Below are 17482 nucleotides of genomic sequence, written 5' to 3'. Positions count from 1 at the left end.
CTCATAAAGCATTAATGAGTCTTTTCCTCGAAAGGAAGGCTCTGCTAAAGTCTTACTGCGTCAGATGAGAAGTCCCAAAATAGACAAACCAACCAAATAAAGTGTTTTATTCAGATAATCATTTGGACATGGCAGTGATGTTAAAGAACAGCTATTCAAGTAGCTGAAGTTAAGCCCTTCAAAAGAAGTCGCACAGCTTTGAGACTTGAACAAATTATTGTATGATCTCATCCAAGAGATCTAAATAGCTGGAACATCTGCCAGAGTCACCATCAATTTATTTAGCAGAGTTCATCAGTAGTTCATCAGCTCTGTTTGCACAAGCAGGTGCCAGGGCAGTCAATAAGGAGTCCTATATATGACTTAAAAAGAGGAGAGGGGGAGGAGAGTGGAACAGAAATGGGTGATTTTTGCTATCTTAACATGGATGTGCACTGGGAGGAGGAAAATCCTATTCAAATGAGGGCAGTGACTGTTACTGAAGGAGAAGTGCAGAAATTCTTTTTCCCAGAGAAGTATTACATGCACAAGTAACTCTATTGTTAAAATTTTTTATTTGTGACAGTAAAGAAACCATTCAATACCTGATTGACAACACTTCTCTCTCCTGAAAACACTCATATGGTATCTGTAGTGTTTCTCAAGTATCGCTGGATTGTTCATTGCATTAAAGTGTAAACAGCTCCATTATTAGGAAGGAAAAAAAAAAGGAAAAAAAAAAAAAGAAGAAAGAAACATTTCCATTGCTTACTCCTCTTTTAAGAAGTTCCCAATAGATCTTTAACAAGAAAGAAAAAGAGTCAGCTGGATTTTTACAACATAATGTGAAACAGAAAACTGACAGATGGTTTTGCATAGTTAGCCCAGAGATATTTTTTTTTTTTTTTTTTTTTTTAAGCAACTGCCCCCCCCCCACAAGTCTCACCTGCCCTCCTCACCCCACAAAGGCATAAAAACATCACAGCACCTTGGAAATCAGAGGCACAAACTTGGTTTTGTTTTACAAATAGGGCTGTGCGGTACTGTGTTTTATTAGCTTAAAAAGAATCTGTAAAACATAGGATTATGTGTTTGTAAATTATATAGCTACAGAATCATTATTTTTTTTTCTTTTTACACTGAAATTTCAAAAGCTGCAACATCAGTACACACCAGTGTCATTTAGATACTTTATTGTCCCCAACCAGTCTAATCAAAATCATGCTGTGATAAAAGTGATTGCGCACACCGATAACCAGATCTCTTCAGGTGTTGAGTTTCTTCCACGTATAACTTTGCTGTTCCAAAAAGATTAAAGGGTGAAACAAACAAGACAAGTTATTCTTCCAAAGCTACCTAAATGAACACAGCAATATTGTACAATTGCTACCATCTTCCATTCAAAACCTGCCAATGCTTCCTGGTGGTTAACAAGTATTCTGCGCACAGCCCTAGTTTACAAATGGCAATTCAGTTGAATTTCAAGAATCTAAGGCATTCTGCCTTACAGCTTAATTTAAAAATACCTATACAGGCAAAAAAAAACCTTTTTTTTTTTTAACCCGACATAAAAAGGACAACAGAACTTCAAGCCAGGCAGTGTTTCTTGAGCTGAACAGAATGACCAACCGCAAAAAGACTTTTTAGTATTTCTCTAATATGCAGAAATAGAATCAAACCCCAGGGTTTATAACAGCCCTGGTGACCTGCATGCATTAACTGCACTTCAAAATAAGCAAGAGATTTAGGAAACAAGTCTTTTTGTCCTAATTTTCAATTTTTAGGATCTTGTATTTAAAATACAATCAAATACCCGTATTGCAAATTTTACAAACATTCCACTCATTATCTGACTTTATGGACAGAACTATATTGCTTTGTTAAAATCTAGAAACTCTATACACATGTAGTGTCTGTATATCCACTCAAACTTAACACTTGAAATGTCAAGTAGGATGAAAGTGTCAAAATAAACAACTGTGACAGTTTGACCCCTTTGGCCAAATCTGAATACCCAGGGAAGTCCCAACCTGACTGAAGAGCACTCTGAGTTTTATACCAATGGGTGTGAGTTAAAAAAAAAAAATAATTAAAAAGCATCAGAAGTTATAGAAAATACTCTTACGATACTAACAGAGATCAAAACTGTTGCTAATTTTTTTGCCTTTTTATTCTCAACAAGTGTCACTTTAATGCTTTAAGTGAAAATAAGGTTTTTCTTTTGGTTTTTTTTTTGATTTCTGAACTTCAAGAGCCAAAATAAATAAGAAACAAGGATGGATGTGGAGAACATCAGAACCGTTCATTGAGAAGCTGGTGCAGAAGCTCGGTTGTCCATTCTATGTGGATTTAAAAGCAATACAAGACACTTTTTAATAATCAACATTCATTCACAGACTTAAGGCAACTGGTTTATGAAATCGCTGCTCTCAGAAATGCAAACCAAGGACATGGTTTTTCTCACATGTCACAACCGTTGAATGGCAACATCTTGGTGGGGTTGTTTAGTGTCTGATTGGAAGGTTGTTTGGTCTAACGCTAGCAAGAAAAGTCTGAATTTTTTTTCCAGCCATTCCTATCATACCTGCACAACTAACTACAACCTGAATACTTCCCTGCAAACCGTGCCTGAAGCCAAAGAAGCTTCAAACACAGTTGAAAATACTGCTCAGAGAACAACTTTTTGGCAGCTTACAGTTTCATTACTCCCAAGTCAAATACAAAATTAAAACAATCTGAAACCGAAAGTAAACGTTGATGGACTAACCAGAATCCATACCTCCTTTTTTTTTTTTTCCCCCAAACAACATCGGTTGTTTTGTTTTCTCTTGTATTATTTTTTAAATTTTTTTAATGACAACTTTGTCTTTTGTTGTGGCACAGAATTATACAGTACTAAGGTAATGTCAGCTGGTAAGAAAACAAAAGGGTGATGCTGTACAGACTCACGAGTGTCACAGGACTGCCCCCAACACCCAGATGCAGAGGGCAGCTGGCAGACAGCTGCACTGCACGGGATGAGACATTGGTCAGCTTTATACTGCACCTACAACCACCTCCTCACTGCCTGCCTGGGCTGCCCTGCCCTTCCATGAAGGAATTTTTGTGAAGCTGCTTCCCCAGTGCTTCAGACAAGGATGAGAATCCAAGTCTGGCACAAGAATTTTCTTCTGAGTCGTTGAGACTTTTTGAGAAAAAAAAACAGGAAAGGCGAAGGAGATCTACGATTCAGAATTTAGCATAAGGCTGATTAGAAGCACCAACTACTCCATTAGGTTTCTCTGGTGACAGCCAAATGTAGCTGTGATTTTTATGTGGAAAATAATCATGAGGTGACACTGGAAAGGGGAAAAAAAAACCCAAAACAAACCGTAGGTGTGCCTTGTTCTTCAAGACATAAAATATTTAAGAGTCACTCTTAAAATGGTACCAATGACACTAGAGAAGATGGCAAGCAGCTTCTCAGAGGACTCAACTCCAAAGCCTGAGGACCACTTTTAGTTTAGGCTGGCAAGACTTGATAAAGCTCCAAGCCTGCAACTTACATCATAAGGAGGAACGAATGCAGATCAAGAATGTGGGAAAAACACTTTTTTGCATTTTTATAAACTGAAGACGGGAGAGGGCTTCATCCCAATTGAAAAAAAAAAAAACACCAAAACAACCAACCAAATTATGTAAAAAAAAATCCTTTGCAGGTCACCTTTAACTGAGTTCTCTGGTATATCAAGATAATGTAGGATTAATATATAGGGGTGGGTAATGAAGCCTGCATTTTGTTTATTGCCCAAGTTTGCAGCTTACTGAAAATGTTTCATAGCACAGGCACAGTGGCAAAAACAGTTTAACAGCCGATGGTCAACTCCATTTGGTGAGAATACAGTAGCAGCAATTAAAAGAAAAAAGTACTCCAAACAGCTCAATACAGATCCAGCTTACCCAGATGGGTTTTCTGAAGAAAAGAATCTGAAAACTAATAAATAGATCTCCTCCCCATTCTCCCAGGACAATTTTCCAAACGAGAGGCATGGCAGTTGTGCGTAAGCAGAGACAACAGAACTTCATCTGTCTAGAACAAAAGGTGCTTCTGATCTGCTCACCACCTTATTTTCTCAATTCCATCATTCCCTAATACTCAAACAACTGCAGATGTGTTCAAAACTGTGCCCAAAATCCAATCATTGAAACAACCATGTACATGAATCCAAAATCACCCCTCCCACGAACGCTTGAACCTTCTGAGCATGACAAAATGTAACACAACTTCATGTGTTGTGGAGACAGGAACCCAGCATCTTTGTTTCAACTTTTTTCCTTTGTTATATATTACAGTGCTCTATAAAATTTTTCCTTTTTCCTTTTAAAGCATTTAGACAATACAAGACTAAAAGATGTCTGGAAATACGTCTTATACAAAAATGAATTTTTTTTTTTTATCTTAAAATAACATTCAAAAAGGCACTTCATTCTGTAAGAAAAAATTCAGAGTCAGGTCAACTGCTCTAAGCAGGGGGGTAAAATTGTCTGCATAGTGGGAGGGGAAGAAAGGGAGAGAAATTCAACTGCTGAAATACAAGCTTCTTTTTTGGCATGTTTTAAGAAAAGCTGATCCAGTAAAAGATGTCCATTTATGAAATTCATTAAAAGAGTCCCATTTAAAATAGCTTTTTTTTTTTTTTTTTTTTTTCTCCTTTAAAAAAGTAGTCTGAACACATGACCTTAGGAGTCAGGCTTCTGAAGGCTTAATAATAGCATCACTCATGATTGTCCTTCGTGTCCAATGTAACAGGAAGATCAAGAGTAGCACTTCTGACAGGGGTGACCTCCCCAAAGCTTACATTTGAAAGAGCTGAAAAAGATGGAGACAGCCTGTAGCAACTGCAACCTAGTAGCAGAAGTCAGTCAAAGTTAAGGGCTACCTGTTGCAGAGTTTATGAAGCATACTGTAAACTTCTTCCTCTTTGCTTAGTCCTTCAAAGAAAGGAATAAGATCTAGCAGCTCTGTGTCTGTCATATCATCAAACCAGGACTGCACAGGCACCTGCAACAAAGCAATAAATATTAAGGTGTCTTTAAGACATGAAGAACACACGAGTTTTGCCTGTGTAGATGCCCTGTAACACCCACTGCCATCACAGGAAGGCAAACTGCTGGTTTTTAGCATTCAAAACCTGTAACAGGTTGCAGTCCACAATTTCTAGTATGCAAAATCAACCCCAAATCCAACTGCCAACCACTTCACGTGCAGATGAAGTTCTCCTACATCTCCAGGTGACCTCCATGACCCAACACTGGGCAGCTCATTCTGCTCTGCCACCTGAATATTCAGAACAGACTGGAAGGGAGATGCAGGTTCCAGAGCTGTCCTGACACTTTATTTACAGGGAAGTCTTTTTTACCCCCTCCAAGTATTATCAGACTGAGTCACTCAACACAGGCACCCAGCAACAAACGCTCCTGGCACCAGGATGCAGAGGAAAGATTGAAGCACTAAGGATGGAACAGTTCTCCAATAAAAATATAAATCCTTGGGTGCAGGTTCAGAAAACAATCCTAGAATTGGCTGGGTTGGAAGGGACCTCAGAGATCATCAAGTCCAACCCTTGATCCACTCCCACTGCAGTTCTCAGCCCATGGCACTGTGTGCCACATCCAGGCTCTTTTGAAATATCTCCAGGGATGGAGAATCCACCCCTTCCCTGGGCAGCCCATTCCAATGGCTGATCACCCTCTCAGTAAAGAAATTCTTTCTAATGTCCAACCTAAACCTCCCCTGGCACAACTTGAGACCTCTTGTGCCCTCTTGTCTTGCTGAGAGTTGCCTGGGAAAAGAGCCCAACCCCCCCCTGGCTCCAGCCTCCTTTCAGGGAGTTGGAGAGAGTGATGAGGTCTCCCCTGAGCCTCCTCTTCTCCAGGCTATATAATATGCATTATATGCATATAATAACACTTCTTAAATATGTGGGCTGGGTTTGGGAAAGGAGTTTTTTGTATCTTCATTATGGAAGTCCACTGAGGTTTTCGAAAGACTGTCTTGGATCTTGTTACAAGCTCCATTTCTGCACAGACTCCAGTATCATCTAGCTAGCAGCACTCCTGTGTGTATGATTAAACTGCTCTGACAAGGCCCTTAATGTCATCTCCCAAATTTCTACAGCTCATTATTTTCTTGGCACTGAATTCCGAGATACCAAATGACGATCTGGATCAGGATTTTAATTTTAACCATGAACATAAATTAGAGCTGCAGCTCCTGCTTATTATAAATAGCAACTTTAAACCATGTGTGGCATCGACCAGAAAAAAGTTTTCATCCAGTCATTTAGGGCATCAGGGTAGTAGGATCTGAATGTAAAAGCTGATTGCTACAAGATAAAGAGCTCATGCAAATAATAAAAAAATGCTATTCAGGAGAGGCAGGACCAATGTCTCTGATGAAGAGCTCCTATGTCAATTTTAACAGTTCACAAACAAGGCAACCTAAAAACATCAAAGAACAGCTCAGATGTTTAAGTCAGTAGATCTGAGGGGAGCTCCACCTTGCTGTCTTGGCAGCTACAAACCAGATGTGAGCATCTGTACTGGTTGCAGCAATGCATGGAGCAAGTGCCAGAAGATTCTATCCAAACTTCTGGATCTGATACAGCACACAGAGTGAAAATTCACACTGCTCCTTGAAGTACTCTTGGCTGACTTTTATCCTTATTCCTAAAACCTGATGAACTTGTTGACTAACATTGCTAATTATGAATCAAGTTATCACAAGAATACTTGAAAGGAAAACCATAACAACACAACAGGATCTTCGTATTTTCTTCCCCTTGTCCACAAATGCAGAACTGAAGACTGTAACCACTATAACATTAATTATCTCGTCTAATAAATTTTATTCATTCACACACAGTGAAAAAAGATGCAGTACCAAAAGCAGTTCAAGGAAACCATCCTTTGTGTAATCACCACTGCAAAGAACAAAAACTATGCTGGAGGGCAGCTTTGCTTTTTAGAGCTACGTTTTTTTATTTGGGTTCTACACCATTTGGTATTTCTCAAAACTGAGGGACTTCATACCAAAAAATAAACTGAAACCAGATGAACAGTTGTGCCTATGAGACACCAACAAGATGTTTGCCCTAGTCCTTCACCAGCTGGCAGTGAACACCAGAACCCACCCCACAGTCTAGAAAAACACAGCAAATAATACAAATGAGTGTTCTGAAAAGCTATTTTCTGAATCAAAGTCTGTGCAAGGACCAGAAAGATAAAATTACGGTTGAGTACTTCTAATCCTAGAAATACTTACTGCATTTTCAGGATGGAAGATGTAAGATGCAGGAGAATTATCTACTATAATAACTTTACTCAGCTCACGTCCCAGTCGACTCAGATCCTTCACATAATTCCCTCGGTGGAAAACACAGGATTCTCTAAAGAGCCTTGCCCTGAACACACCCCAACGATCCAGTAAGTCAGCTACTGGGTCTGCATACTTAAAAATAGAAACCAGAAACATGAAGTTAGCAACGTGCAGGCAAGGCTAATTCATAGAGCTGCACAAAGAAGGGACACAAACTAATTTCAGATAAAATGCCCTTTCTTAATTTTCTTCCTTTTTAATTAACTCACAGGCCTGCAAAGCTGAAGTGATTAATAGAGATGTAACACAGAAATAGCAGGGTTATCTTTCTATGGAAAGGTAACTTGCACTCTAATAGTATTCTGTGATTTATTGATTAGGTTATATTCTTAGGGCCAACTTGAAGTTACCCAGAAGTTGATGGATCCAGAGACCTCACCAAACATTACCATAAAAACAGCCAATGCTAAATCTATATGAAAAAATCTATAAATCTATATGAAAACCTATATAAAGCCATCTCAACAGGTCATTCATCTCCACGTGCCTCTGAAGATAAAACTGCAATGAAGGCACCTGAGCTCAATGCAGCTTTTTCAAACGATGCTCGTGGAGCCACTGGGTCACTGAGAATCTTAAAATTATCAAATTGCATAATTGGCCCATAAAAAAATTAATAATCAGACAAAGATGTTACAAGGAAAAATGCCCATGTACTATACTGGGAAATTATAATTTTTTTATATAAGATAATACTTTAAGTGAGGCACAGTTTAGAATCCTATAATTCATATAAACTGGCCAAGAAAAAGTATTCAAATAAACCTGAATGGGAAACAGCCATGTTATAACTTATTTTTGCAGGACAGGAGTTACCATTTTCCTGTATTTCAAACTGAGAATCAAAACTGATGTTGAAATCATTAATCTCTTAACTATGAAAACTGCCACTCATCTAACTACAGTATGAAACTGTTCCATTATTTAAGTTTTTCACATGGTAAACAGAGTGGAGGAAAGAATTCTCTGGTAAGGCAGCATTTTAGTAGGTCCAAATGGAGTCCTGCCCCTTTCCACCATCTCTGCACCAGGTTGGAGTAAAAGCTTATTGTGATGAAGTATTATTTGGAAATACTCAGTGCAATTTCACAAACAAGACACCACAAATACAAAACACTGGAAGAAGGGAAGAATTTAAGATATCTACTACTGTAATGTCTACCACAAAACTACCTACGAGGTACTACTGTTACTGGAGACCAGAGGGCACAAAATATTCCTGGAGGATGTTTCAAGGTTTACACAGCATCTGATTTTCTAACTCCAGATTGCAACTGCACCTTGACAGAACCAAAAACGTGTTCCCAATTTTCATATTTACAGTAAATTTCTGAATCACTGGTTGATCGTGTAGATAGTGTTAAATAGAGTGAGTTTTATTTCATGCCCAGCTTTAATATACTGCTTTACTCACAGGCTATTTGTTCTAATTTCTCACTATAACCATGGTAACTTGTGAGCCTTTCATATTGGCATTATGAGCAATGCATGGAGGCTACATTATGAGACAAGCCCATATGTGATGGTGTTACCATGGAAACACTTACCCACACACTAGCAGACAAAGTACACACTGTCAGACAAAGAAGCAAAAAAGAAGGGGAAAAATTAAGATAGTTCCAACTGTGGATATAATTATCCATAAAAATCCCAACCAAAAGTCCAACGAGCAGCACTGGAAGGGCTAATGAGATGAAGAGGGGAACAAACCTTGGCTAGACTGGCTGTGAAGAGTACACATTCAAAGAGCTCTCCCATCCTCTGAAGAAACTCATCCACATGTGGTCGTTTCAGTACATAAACCTGGAATGACAAGCACCAGGTGAAATATTGTTTAAGCTACAAGGCAAAAAGAAACCCTGCTAAACACTCCTGTAATCCCAACACTTTTAGAAAAAAAAGTTAGCACGGAAGCACTTCGAATAAAATGCTGCAAGGAAGAAAAGACACAACACCTAAGTAGAGAAGATAAAAGTAGACATCCAATAATGAGAAATTTGAATGCATGAGCTGCCAAGACCCATGCTGATTATGCACTCACAAGCACTGTGCATCATCTGGAGTGATGCCTCTTGAAAAATCTCATTAAAGGCAACGAGAAACAGTCAAGCTTCTCAAGGAGCAAGGATTTGAATCCCTCAACTGAAACTATTTTTGTGCTGGTGTCTTTAGTCCTGAAGGGCTTTCCAGAAGGAATAAATCTGATGAAACCCCTATGATGGCAGGAACTGCACGAGAGGGAACTCTTTTTTTTCTTGTGGTTCTTTCATTTCTTGAATACCTGGCCCCAAGTGCCATCTCTCACTATGGAAAATTCTCAGGCACTGCAGAGAGCTTTCACCAAAAGTCTTCAGAGCTCCATGAAGAATTTTGAAATCTGGTGGAAACTTCTACAGCATCTTCCATTGTGACACTCCCATAAAAAGGTGACCACAGAGGATTTCTCTCCTCCTGAGCAGCTTGGTTTCACCTTGCCACAGCTTGGCTGCCTACAGCCAACAACCTGATTTATAAACATGAGAGCCTCCTTGCCTCTCTTTTCAAAGCAAGCAAGATGATTTCCCTTCACAGAACACACCAAGATAAGATAACTGCTGCTCAGAGAGAGTACAAGTAGCTCACAAGATACTGGGAAGCTGAGGAGGGGAGTCTGCTTGAAAAAATATTTATCTTGTTTGCACATAGATTAGAAGTTTGAGACAGAACACTGGCAGCACTTTATCTTCTTCATTTGGCAAATAATCCTTAATACTGGAAATTTCAAGTCAGGCATACAGCAGGATGCAATTTCAAGAATTTCTTTCTTTGATATGTAGAACTTGATTAATTGTATGTATTTTACTACATTCATATTATTAAAAAGGGAAAGAATTGAAGCACCCAGAGAAAAAGCCTGAAGGAGAAAATATGGAGATGCCAGCTTGAACTAAAATATAACAATAAAAGCCTTTAGCAAAAAAAGAAAAAAATTTGCATAATAGGGACTTGAAATTGAAATCCTAAATCTGAAAGCAAAGTTTTATTAAAAACATTTATGATGGAGCTGTACCTTAATGTAAGCTGTACCTTAATTAGAGCAGAAACATTATTTTTCCACTTTGCTTTAAATACCTTATAGCTCATAGAATGAAGACCTGACCTGCTTTAGGCTATTTCTAGGAAGTTTAACTAAACTATTTCTGCCCCCTCAAATTCAAACAATACCTTGAAACTTTGATACAGGTAAAAATTTATAATGCAGACTTTTTTTTTTTTTTTCCTTAACAACCACAGCAGCACCTACCCAAACAAATCTGACATTTTATGAATCAAAGACAGTTAACAGATGTACTTCAATACCACTTGCTTTGCAAATAATTAGAGCAGCTTCCTGTATTTCACTAGGCATAAACCAAGTCATTTCCTCTCCTGTAAGAATGCAATTAATTATTTCACTTAATTTTTACTACACAAAGTTGTTCTGCATTATTTCCTTCCCAAATTAGGTCTTCCCATTTTTAAAGATACAGGTAAGACATTCACAGTCCCTCTGTGTCTGGATACCCAGAAATGATCCAGTTGTAAGAGGAAAGGAAGCAGGAGGGGAGTTACTCCTTCACTCTAACAGTTCAGAATGAAGTTCTTAATTCTTTAGCCTTGAATTAGATTCCTACAGCTGGTTTTGAGGACAGAAAAGGGACATTCCAGAGTCTTAAAAGTAATTTTTGGATAGCAAGTGCTGGATGTTAGTATTAATTTCCCTTTTAAACCCCAGTGTTTGCAGCTGCAGCAAACGAAGTCTCCTCTCTCCAACCCACTCTGTGCCTGTGGCAGTGAGATATTTCCACTTGGAATGGGATTACAAACTCCACACCAAGGATCTGAACTTTGCTGCTTGCAACATAACCCCCTCCTCCATGAAGAGGGAACACAGTAAATCAACCCAGCAGCTCCAGACCCAGAAGCTCCTTAACCACAGGCTTGTGGAGAGGAGCAGGCTACTAAACCCAAGTATTTGCAAGATGCACTCTCCTGGCAATCTGCAGGACTTCTAAGATTGCAAGGAGTCAGGATGAGCTCCAAGCACACAGCATCTATTGTTCTAGTTCTGTTGTCTGCCTTCTGCAGGCTGCACCTCCTGATCTCAGAGCATCCTCAACCTCCTCTACTGGAGTTTCTCTTGCTGCTTTGCCTTCCATTTCACCTTCTGGGCTCTGGCCAACAAATTCAGTGATGTTAAATGCCTTATTAATAATAAAATATGATCTCTTAGGATAAGGTCTCACCAAATGTTTCCCTTCATTTCCTCCCTCTCTAAAAAGGCCCAACTCCTTCATGGTTTTGTTTTATACAGCACTTTTTTTTTTTTTTCTTTCCCTCAGAACAATGTATCTTAATACTCTGTGTGGCTATTCCCCTTGAAGTTTTTTTGGAAAAGTCCTACTTAGTTCCTGGAAGCAACTGCAAGTGTACTGGTATCCCAGGATACAAAATCTCTTTGGTTTGCTCCACATAAAAAGCTTTCTTCAGCTGACAGTGCAGCTCTTTTCTCCTCTTCCTCCTCGTTGGGAATTTTTCCCCCTCTACTTTGTTAGAGGCTGGACTTGTATCTCAATGCCACATGGTTATTTGTGGCTTGGCTTTCTCCCCTGTTGCCTGATGGCTTCAGTTTAAGTCTCTAGACTAAGTGGCTCCTGGCATTTTTCTGAGATTTATAAACTGTCTTCAGGGCATTAGAAAAAAAAAAACAAACCAAAACCTAAACAACTCTCCAGTTTTTCTGTATTGTACACTCACTAACTTCTTCCTTATCACAGTAAGAATTTGGAGGAATTCAGTGTGTTTTTTTAAATTTTAAACAAACCCCACTCTTAGAATGTTAAGGCACAAGTCAGGCACTAGGCAAGTTTTCACAGGATTCTGCACTAACAGCTGCTAATGGCAGAAAAGAAGTAATTATCTTTGTTTTCAAGAATTTGGTATTTCCACCTACGTTTTCTTTACCTCAAAGGAGTCTTAACCTGGACTTGGTGTTTGTAAACCAAAACAGAAATCCAGCTCAACTTTCACCAGTTAAACAGGACACACAGAACTGCCTTTCAAAACCAGCTTTACAACAACAAAATCTTCAAGTAATGACAAAGAAATCTGTCCAGGACAACTCCAGCTCCTGTAACCTTGTTTTGGGGGCTGGGTGCATCTTCTTAGCAGTGAGCAGAGCAGCCCAAATCCTCAAGCTGCATCCTCCTGGGTCAGTCACACTCTTGTGGTTGCCTCCCAGTGCAAGTAACCAAGAATAGGCCAGCTAGAATGGATACAGCCTATCCTGGATTACTTGAACCAGGCCACAGCCTTCTGGAAGAAATTGAATTAATGTTGTCCTTCAGAGAAAGAAAGTTTAGTATTCAAAGTGTTTTCCCCAACCATTACAGAATATTTTGTACATTACATCAAAGTATACACACCAAACATTGCTTTAGCTTCCAACAGCTTCAAATAAGGATTTGTTAACTGAATATAAAAAAACCACTTAAAATCTAGTTTTACTCATGTAATAAAGTGTATTAAAGAATGAAATTCCAAGTTAATTCTTTAGGTTTTGACACCACCACCAAAGTCAACTGGGACAAAAGGCAAAGGGCCACCATACCCTAAAAACTTTTACTTACTGGGGATTAAAACTGTATTTAACACATGATTTCTCATCTGGGGGTTGTGATTGCACTTTTTAAATGGGAAGCACGTTTCAAGAGTGTTCTTCCAGAAGTTACACCAAGGGCATCAAACAGGTTGGACATCTTTTCTCCAGCCACTGCTTTCATCAATAAACTTCCTCTAAGGAGCACTCCTGGTTGCAAAGCATTTCACTGGACTTCCTACAGCTTCTCACTTACAATTTGGTAGAGCTAGGGACCAACTCTCATTTCCTTTTATTCAGAGCACCAGAGAGAAATGAAAGAACTGGCCAGGAGTCTGTCAGCTTGTGTTAGAACTGCCCTTTTGTATCTGTGCCATCATTCCCAGCACAAAGCCTGGGATTTGCCAGGCACAGCCTCTGCAGGCATCTAAAGAGCCAGAACAGAAGCACAGAGAGGTTCCTCCCCACGAGTTATTCCCTTGCAAAATAAAACAACAAATCCTTTCTAAGGACAAGGTAAATAAGGCTGAAAAAAGGAAAATGAGAGAGGGACAAGGAGTGTTCAAATAAAGCTGTTTTTCCTTTTGGTTGGTTTTTTTTTTTTTTTAAGTAGGGGAGCTGGTTTACCCAAACACCCTTGAAGATGAAGATTTGAATTCCTATGTAACAAAAGTGTCTCTGACCTCATTATAAATGACATAAGGGAAAACAAACTCCCCAAACTAAAAACAAACAAAACAAAACAACCAACCAAAGAAATCACATTTACCATGGACAAAACTTGTCTGGCAAGTTGGTCTCAAAACTGTTTCAAGTGCTCAGCAATTGAATTTCTATTTTTGGTACATAAGATCTGAAAAATCCTGTCTAATTTCCAATTTGTTTCTGAAGGGACACTTCTGAAATGGTGTTCTCCACTTGCTTCCCATGAGGTTTTGTCTAAGGCAGAGTCCAAGTACAACAAGGCTCTGCCAGACAATCTCCAGCTCATTATTAAGTCTTACTGGTACAACTGGTACACACTACAGACACTGTAGTTCCAGACAATTCACATATCAAATGATATTTTAAACAGGTCACCTTATCACAGTTAAATCAAAATAAGCCTGCTGGATGATAGTAAATCATTTTGCCTGCTGAGGTGATTAAAAACACAGGAATCCAAGACTTCAGCATACTGTCTAAATTACCTTTGCTTCATGAATCATAAATTAGAAACAGCTTCATTTCTACCACCCAGATGTGACTGAGTCTTTTACCTATTTTAGAGATTCAGAACTTGAAATACAAAGTGATTTTCCTTGAAAATTAGGCAGGAAGTCTCCAGCAAAGCACTTCACCTGATCTTCTCTGTCAAGAGGGCCCTTCCTCCTGGTTAAGTTCAGTCCACTTGCTTTGAACAGTTGCTTTTGTTGGTTTTTTTTTCATTTGTTTTTGTTTTCTAGTATTATTCTTATTACTGCTATTATTATTAATTTTATTATTATTAATAATAATTTTATTATAATTATTTGGTCATGTTTTGGTTTTTTTTTTCAGTGCCTAACTGCATCAGGTTTGGGGAAGAATCAGAGTTTCCAGCAGGGAACAGAAAAGCAACCTGCTTTTAAGTGCTTGACTTAGAAGCCCAAATAGTCTCATTTACATTTTGGAAAAAAACAAACCAGGAAACCATCTTGACAAGCTAAGTGATCACAATTTATTCCCTATTTTAGTCCCTTTCAAAAGTATTCTAGAAAAGTTTCAGGAGAGAAAATACCTGCACTACAGAACCAAAGACAACCAAAGCCCATGCCAAATGGCAACAGACAATATCACAATATAAATGTCTCAAAACATCATTTACATGTTTTAAGCATTCAGCTCTGGTGAACATTACAGGTTTAAGTACCCTAAATACTGAATTTTTCTACATAAAGGAAGCACAGTGTAGAAACTGTCACACAATTATCACTCAAAAACACCTTCCAGCCTCTGACACGTTTAATAATTAATTAAGAGTGACAATTACATGTACAGTTTTTGTAACAGGTAATCAAACAGAACTATGAACAAACTTTATGATCAATTATTCCAAGATCAAAATACAAACCTGTTTGTCCAAGTTAAAATAATCCAGGCAACATTTCAAAGACCAAGGTATTTAACATTGCTATTAAATTACATCCAGGGAAGATCTGCAACTCAGTAACTGCCTTATCTTTAACCTATAGCAACCAACAAAAGATGTTTCATGCAATTTGAAAGATTTATGTATCAGAAAGGCTCAGCTTCCCACTGACCAGTAAAACTCATCTCCAAGCAAGACCTTCAGTGTCTGACTGAAGAGGAAAAATTACAGCACTGTAATTTATTTAACATTTGAAGAGATGACTACTGACTAAAGACACCAAATGGACTGATTTTAAAATTATGGGTGTTTTGCATTTCCTAAAAACCATTTCACAGTCTTAATTGAAGTTCTTAAAGAAATAAAAATTAGTCTCCTTGCAATTTTGTACAGACCTTTTAAAGATGCTCAAGTGCATAAAAAGTCCTATCAGAGAAACTTAAGTTACTCATAGAAAGAAAATGTGAGAGAACTTATACATAGATTGTCATAAAAAATTGAGCATTTTGGGTTGTCCATATGAACAACTCACCCAAAGGCATTAAAACCAATTTATGTCCTGTTTGTGGAGTGAACAAGAAATACAGTATTCAGGTAGTTTTTTCTGGGCCTAGCCATGCTGGAAAACCCATCCTTACAGCAAGTTTGAAAACATTTTGAAACTGAGAGTGAAGTATTGAAGTCCTGGAAGAGATATTCTGAAAAAGTTTAATTTTAACTTAGCAGTTAGAAACCACCCACCTGATGGAAGAGGGATGGATGCCTGTCTGGAGGGCACATTCCAGAGCACACAGGGTTTTGTATTTTTTTGTATTGCAAAAGGACAAATTACTGAATGCAAAGCAGCACATGGAGAGGGGTAACCCCTGGGAGGCTGAGGACACTGCTAGAGAAATGGTAACAGAACCCCAGAGCTTACCTGATGTATGGTTCCATCAATTTCAACAGGAACGATGAAATCAGCATTGCTAATTGGCTAGAAAGAATGACAAGGAAATAAATCAACATTAAAAATAAGATGAAGGGAGAGGAAATGCCAGGGGTGTGAAGGAAAGGAGTACTTGCTTCTCAGGAAGAACTCAGTAAGGATTATTGATTACACAAATCCACTCTGCACGTGTCCCTTTACACACACAACTCAAAAGCCTCACACAGTTGTGTTCACCAGACACTGCATTTCCCTCCTCCCTCATCCTTTTAAGCTCCACACAATGCAATGTGCTTTACTGCTTGAATAACACCTCCCCCACCAGGATAAAAATCTATTTGGATAGCTCTTGCATCAAGTCTGTGTGGAGGACAACAATGAAATTCAGCTATGTGCTTCCCATACTCTGCTCTGGGTCATCTGTTAGCAATGAATTATAAATAAAGGGGTAAAAGTAAAGCCTAAAGGTTACACTTGAACCAGGAGCTGCAACAAGATGCAGTGAGACCTCAGTCATATAGCTAAAGGATTCTCAATTAATAATGTAAAGCTACATTTTAATTCAAATAGGAAGAACAGGCAGACTCCAAGTCCTTGAATCCATTTTTCTAGCCTGTTGAACACAAATTATTTCTTCAGACTTCACCACTGGGTGAAGTAAAATGACTTTGGAAACAGGGAAGTGTCCTTGCAGACAGTTTAGGAGTACACAAGGTCTCATCTTGGCAAGGCAGCAGTGGTAGCTGGGGAACATGCAGCTCCCAGCATTTATTGCTTCTCATGGACATCAAACTTGGCAGAACCCTTTGGTATGGCTCAGGCATTACGTCCATGGTAAAAAAAAATAATCATGTAAACATGGCCAGCTGGAGTTTGTAACTCACCCAATGAGCTGCAGCTTGGAAATGGCTGAGACCCAGAGCTGCCAAACATAGTTTTAACTGGACTGATTACCAGGCCACGTGCTTCCCAGATACCTGCCCAAAAGGAAGGCTGGGAGCAGGCTGGTTGGTAACTCAAGTGGCTTTGCTAAGGCTGAAAAACACCTTTGCTCAGCTCTATCAGACTGGCACAGACCTTCCTGCTTGGTTTCTGGATCAGCCAGCAGGCTGATCTCAAGAAGCATGCCCCTCAAGAATGTGCCAGACAAGAAACAGAATGAAAATCCATCTGGGAGGGCACGAGAGGATACCAGGGAAAGAGATAAAGTAAAGAGACTGAGATCACAAACCAGTGAGCCTTAACACATACTCTGTGAAAAATGGTAGGAAGCAAGAAGTCTGCCCTATCAACCTCACAGCATCACTCCAACCCCATTCTCTGGGAAAACATGATTCTAATTCCACTATCAAACAACTTCCCTGTAAGGAGAGCAAAATGACCTTAAAAATCTACACAGGGGCAATAACATCCCTCAGAAGTGAAGCACTA

General features: G+C 38.9%; 1 protein-coding gene across 6 annotated transcripts in view; it reads right to left on the bottom strand.

The window, feature by feature from the left end:
• Positions 1-535: 535 nt before the first annotated feature.
• Positions 536-17482, bottom strand: part of CTDSPL (CTD small phosphatase like) — an 84639-nt gene continuing 67692 nt past the window's right edge. For all 6 annotated transcript variants that reach the window (XM_071734612.1, XM_071734610.1, XM_071734613.1 and 3 more), the window contains 4 exons: positions 16043-16099; positions 9107-9199; positions 7283-7468; positions 536-5020 (listed from right to left, as the gene is read on the bottom strand). In XM_071734612.1, the coding sequence (XP_071590713.1) occupies positions 4895-5020; positions 7283-7468; positions 9107-9199; positions 16043-16099 (462 nt within the window). In that variant the 3' untranslated portion in view covers positions 536-4894. The remainder of the gene's footprint in view (positions 5021-7282; positions 7469-9106; positions 9200-16042; positions 16100-17482) is intronic.

Source organism: Heliangelus exortis, chromosome 2 (genome assembly GCF_036169615.1).
Source record: "Heliangelus exortis chromosome 2, bHelExo1.hap1, whole genome shotgun sequence".
NCBI lineage: Eukaryota > Metazoa > Chordata > Aves > Apodiformes > Trochilidae > Heliangelus > Heliangelus exortis.
Note: the sequence above shows the minus strand (reverse complement) of the source record. Positions and strands in the feature narration are given on the sequence as shown.